General features: G+C 48.3%; 1 protein-coding gene across 2 annotated transcripts in view; it reads left to right on the top strand.

The window, feature by feature from the left end:
* Window positions 1-345: 345 nt before the first annotated feature.
* Window positions 346-5,830, top strand: part of CABP1 (calcium binding protein 1) — a 13,736-nt gene continuing 8,251 nt past the window's right edge. The window contains exons 1-2 of one of the 2 annotated variants that reach the window (XM_010016541.1): window positions 583-627; window positions 5,157-5,333. In XM_010016541.1, coding sequence (XP_010014843.1) covers window positions 583-627; window positions 5,157-5,333 — 222 coding nt within the window. Of the gene's footprint in view, window positions 628-5,156; window positions 5,334-5,830 lie in introns of both variants that reach the window. The other variant, XM_010016542.1, reaches the window with a different exon arrangement.

Here is a 5,830-nt window from a genome sequence, read left to right as displayed (position 1 = left end):
CTCTGTTCCAAGCCCCTAAGTGGATTGCCTTCTGGCCAGCCGCGCTCTCTAGTGATTGAAAAGCTGAGAGGAGTTAGAAGGGGGTGGGTAGGGATGCGATGTTCCGAGGCTGCGTGCACCCAAACTAGCTGGATTCACTGAACTCATCACTGAAATCATTTCTTGCTGTGCGTCTCTCTTTTAATTCTCCCCGAATCAGCCCTCTCCCATGAGCGAAACAATCTTGCCTGCAGATTGAGGGGGGTGGGAGGGATTTGAACATTAATCTGATGTAGATTATACACCCGCCTCCCTCTCTCTCCCCTTCTCACTCTCTCTCTCTCTCCCTCTCTTTCTGTCTGTTTCTCTCCCCTCCCTCTCCTTCCTGCTTCATCTCTTCAAGAAAGTGAACATAAAGTAAAAACACAGAGAGAGGCAGAGAGAGAAAAAGCTCCCTGAAGAGGGAAGCCCCAGCAGCCAGTAGCTGTTTGGATTTGCCTGGCACTGCCTTTCTTGCTTTGCTCCCAAGGAATACCTTTAATGGGATCAATTGCTTCAGTTCCCTTATAACCAAGTCCACCGGAAAGGCAGACTCAACATATTATGGGCAACTGTGTGAAGTCTCCACTGAGAAACCTCTCTAAAAAGGTATGTTCCCTGAATCAAAGTGCGTTGTGCGTTTTCAGCCCTGCTTCTTGGGACGAGTGATGTTGTGGGCCGAAGGGAATGGGAGGTGGGAGAAGCACAGAGGTATGTGTGAAGGGTTCAGCTCTTTTCACCAGACTTTTTTTGTAAGAGCTGCTCATGCCAGCGCAGCCGTTAAAGCCGTAACACGTGTAAATCAATGTGTGTGTATGCATGCCCAGGAGTAGGCTTGTCTCCTGCTGTGTGTGTGTACATAGCAGTCCTCTGGGTACGTGCAAGCTTGTGCTTGTCGATGTGCATAGTATGCTGGCACATGTCTTCTGTAGGTGCACCTTAATGTATGTGTGTATGTGTGAGTTTGTGTGCATGTGCTTCAGATGGGAGGTGTTCGCATCAGTCTAGTTGTGTGTCGTTCCTGTAGGGACGTCTCTTCATGTACGTAACTTTTTGTACATGTAGAGTGTACGTATGTGTACGTATTGTGTTGGTGTGTAAGAATACACACATGTAGTGAGCCCACCTGAAGTACGTGTGTGTCCTTAGCACTCTGTGTCTCTATGTACACATCCTGAGGAGTGTGAGCAGGCGCGCAGTGTTTGTTGTGAGTGTTTAGGGTCATACACAGATCCCTGTTTGTATGGCACTGTGTGTGTGTACCTGCTGGTGGATGTCCTTACCAAGGTCTCCATGTACGCATGCATGTGTTTTATGTATAACCCATCCTGGCATACGCACACATCTGGTTTTGTTGGTATGTGTTTGGGTACAGAAGCATGTTTTTCTCTGTGATCTGTTTGTCCATGCCTCTGTTTGTGAGTGGATACACTGGGCCCTGGCTGCATGTTCATGCATCATGTTGCACGTCAGTCAGCACAGCCCATGTGTGCACATGCTTGGGCCCAGCTGGACTTTGTCTGCGAGCTGCCATGTGTATCTGTTAGGCTTCAACCCATGGTCTGCTCTGTGCTGAGGTCTTGCAGTGATCCCAGGACAAATTAGATTCAGGAACAATTCTGCTGTTAGGAAGTAGATTGAAATGGGAATGACATGTTCCAGAAATATTTCTTGTTTGACTGAGAAAGGTCTTGAAGCACCTTGTACCTGTCAGCCACGCTGTTCTCAGTGTTGCTGCAAGTCTAACAACTCAGCAAGAAGCTATGCAATTCACTCCTTGTAATTGAAAAAGTTATGTTAAGCATCCTAAGTATTGCAATGAAGAGCACTGAGGAGGTCTCTTGAGCCCTTGCTGACAATGAAGTGCCACTCCCATCAGGGAGACCTTGCCACCTGGGAAAGCCCTTCTGGAGGGGGACTCTTGGGTGGAGAACCTACCTAGTAGAGAGTTTCTTTTGGTCAGAGATTTGCCTCTTCTGTGTAGAAACACAGTTTGCTTTTACCTTAGTTGCTGTGAACAAAACCGGTAATGGCACAGTGCTGCTGTGGGGGAGCTGGGAGACATGGGATGGGGATTCATCACCAAGCAGTGAGGCAGCGCTGAGACCATTCCTGAGGTCAGGGTGACCTTCAGGGAGAGGCAGAAGTAGTTGAGATTCACTCAAATGTTGCACATACGAAAAACCAATTTGGTTGCTTGTAGGATGCCTCCAACTCGCAATAAAAGGCGTTGGCTGCAGCTGTGCTCAACATGACTGAGGCGATTGCAATTAAAGTCTGACGTGTGGCCAGGCTGCTTGAATCCAAATGGATTCAAGAACGTATGAGCTCTGTGTCGTCAGTCTTTTAGGTAATTTATGCTTTCATTCCTAAAAGCTGCTTCGAATAATGCACTTTGTGCCTAGTTAGAAGGCCTGGGATGGCACGACTACAGAGAGAAAGTTGCAGAGCTGAATTAGAGTATTTCTCAGACATTGCTCCAGCCAGCCATGTATTAAGGCCTCAGGCACTCATCCCGACAGGTCCTGGGTCTCTGCCGTTCTTTTGATCACAACACACATGATTATAGTGGAGACTTTGCAGATCTGTCCTAACATTGCACAACTTCACTTGGCTGTTTTGTAATCCTGGTCTTTTTTCTCAGATTTTACCTTGGGCAAAATCATTTTGCTGAAATGGTAAAGAGGAGGGACTGTAGACACGTTTGGGAAAGCTGCTCTTGGGTTTCAGACTCATCTCTTGAATAGATGGTTTCAGCCCGAAGTATGGGAGTCACTCCCTGGCACTGGCTCGCTTGGTCTGGGACTGGCTGACATGGGGGTACCATGCTAGTTCAGGTGGCAGTGCTCAGTGTCAGTGTCCCCCCAGTGATGCCAGCAGCCAGCCTGGCTGCCCTTCCCTCTGAGAGGCTCTGCTGTCCCAATGAAGCCCCTCTGGGCTTGCTGCTCTGTGAAGTCCCTCTGGCACATGGGCAGGAAAATGAAGTGAATCTTGTTGTGCAGAAAGGAAAAGCTTTGGCACCCAGGTCCCTCGCTTTGCCACCCTTCACCACCACTGCAGCCATCTCTACATCAGCCCGTTCTCTTCCCTCTCCATAGTATGCTGGTCTGACACAGCCAAGGGCTGGACTCTGCTAGTAAGGGTAGTGGCCCTTTGCTCAGGGGAAGAACAAGGAAAGCCTGATCTTCCCAGTCCTGTCCTTGCATTTTCCTTGTCATGCATTCTGCTCTTTCCCCTGTAATAGGTGACTGATGTTGCTTTGCCCTGTGCCCATATCACATCTACCTTCCCAGCTCTGCTGGGATGTAGGAGGAACGTGGTGGAGGGAACTTGTGGGGATACTTGCAGGAGAAACCAGGGGGTGCTGCTGGCAGAGGGAACATCAAATGCCATAAATTCTGCCTACAGCAGCTCCTACTGGGGTCTCGCCGAGCCATACACTTGTCCTAGCGCTGCGGTGCGTTGTCTGGTCAGGATCCTTGGTGGCTGTTGGCAACTGCTTTATCAACTGGCAATCTCTTTCCACACAGGAAAATAATGGGATGACTGTTATTTGGTGCTGCTCTGTGGCTTGGTAAGAAACTCCATTGACTGGAAGGGTCAGCAAACAAGTATTAGGGGCTGTGGGGCCTTTGGTCTTTCATGAGGCTTCACTGGAGTTAAACACAGAATCGATGTGGACTATTTTAAGTGATTCATATTATCTGGTGTATTAGAGTGAAAAATGTGCCAGGAAATAAAACTGGTAATTTTGAAAATACATTGCACTGATAGCACAAAACTGGGCAGTTCAAGACAGATGTCTTGACATTTAGCTGAGCTGGTAACATGCCATTTGTGGACGGAGGCTCATCTTTCAGCTTTTTAAGGACAAGTGTCCTATGTGTCAGATTTAATCAGAGGCACATTCCTTCCTCATCCCTGACTGCAATGAAACTGCTCTCCTGCTTCATCATTTTCTTTCTCCATGGCTTGCTTTTTGAGTTGTTTTTGTTTTGATGCTTGATATTCACATGACATTATACATGAGCAGATTGGTGTAAGACTGTACAAAAAGACGAACTCCAAACCATGTGTGCAATGTAATAGCACATGGCAGATGCAGCAAGTAGATACAATAGACTCAGACAAGTGTGAATGGGGCATGTGTGTATATCTGGTCTTTTAGCCTGAAAAGGCACCTCAGGCTTTAAGGAAAGGGTTAATAGAGACAATGACAATTGACAGAGCTTCTCTGATCACCCCTGGGAGCACCATCTGTAAAAGTAGAATCATTCCTGAAGAGGAATCTGATGTATGATTAATGTTTATTCTATAAAACCAAGGGTCCTGTGGGTTGTGGTGGCTTTTTATAGCTGCATGGGAATATCAGGATAAGAGTTTTCTTGCAGAGCCAGGGAAATGCATTTCTATAAAAGGAAAGCAGTGCCTCCTTATAAAATCCAGTGCTGTTCTGGAGCCCTAGCTTAGCAGGACGTGTGCAGATGCAAACAGACAAAAATGTGGTGCCCGTGCCTGGTCTCCACTTTGGGACTGCCAGTGATTAGAAGAGGTCAGTGCAGTTACTGCCTGAGACCCCAAGGATGTAACTAATTAGAAGTGATCCTGCAGAGACACCTGATGCTGCAAATGGCCTTCTAATAACATTACAAAGCGTGTGATGCTGTGTGGCTGGAATGTGACGTGGAGCCTCATGCAGTGTCTGTGCAGGCTCTGCCTGGTCTCCTGGGGATGCCCTGGCTGACGTGGCTCTGCCAGCAGCTTCGCCCCGGGTGCAGGCTGGCACACGTACTGTTAGGTTGGGCTGTGCTCGTCCTTTGCAGCTCATTCAAGGGATTGTTAACTCTGGGACTTCTGGCTGTGTCTGGGTAGATGTGAGCAGTGCTCAGAGTTTCATGTCATTTCAAAGCGAAATTCTCCTGGTTGCTTGTACTTCTATCAGCTTTTGAACATGAACTCCTGGACTTACTGCTTCTGTACAAATCCTCATAGAGCGGTGGGGGGGACGCAGTGTGGATCAGATGAAGGAAATTTAGCAATAATGTCTCTGTGAGGTGCTTCAGTAGAACTTCAGAGGGCGAGATGGGGAGGTAACATCCTCTGTTGTGTTGTTTGCTTGCTGCTGGTTGGCTGGGAAGATCCGCCATGAGGAGAAGACGTGCTATAAAGCTGTCCAGACGAGTGAAGAGGGGCCGTCGGCTTGCGAGTACCAGGGTCCGCTCATGGTGCTGGCCCAGAACTGCGCCGTCATGCACAACCTGCTGGGGCCGGCATGCATCTTCCTGAGGAAGGGCTTCGCAGAAAACAGGCAGCCTGTACGTAAGTTACGCCCAGCCGGGCGAGACATGCACAAAGCCATGTGGATGTGAGCGGGGAATGCGGAGCTGCCCACGTGCTCCATCTGTGTGGAGCTCTGTAACCCCCAGCCCTGGGTCTCGAGCATCCCGGCTCCAGCTCCAAGTGCAAATACAATCACAGGCAAATGTCTAAGTTGAAGGATGTGCAGAGATACCCCCTGTGCCTAAACACCAAGAAAGGAGGATTCTAAAAATGCAGCTATGGAAGTTAGATCCAAGCCTACACTCAAGTAGGCATAATCATATGGACCCAGGAGAAGGACTTAGGACTTCAGGACTTACATAATGATATGGACTCAGGAGGAGTCCAGTGTTCAAACCTGTATTCCAGCAAGACATCCACATTTCATTCCAAGAGGCTCAGAGTGGCATTTAAGGCCTAAATAGTCACTTAAATGCAAATCAGGGCATCCGTATTGGGAACAAGCTGTCCATATTTGATACTGTTCCTATCA

The sequence above is a fragment of the Nestor notabilis genome, unplaced genomic scaffold, assembly GCF_000696875.1.
Source record: "Nestor notabilis isolate BGI_N333 unplaced genomic scaffold, ASM69687v1 scaffold22666, whole genome shotgun sequence".
NCBI lineage: Eukaryota > Metazoa > Chordata > Aves > Psittaciformes > Psittacidae > Nestor > Nestor notabilis.
The sequence above is the reverse complement of the archived record's forward strand: the minus strand, read 5'-3'. Positions and strand labels throughout refer to the sequence as shown.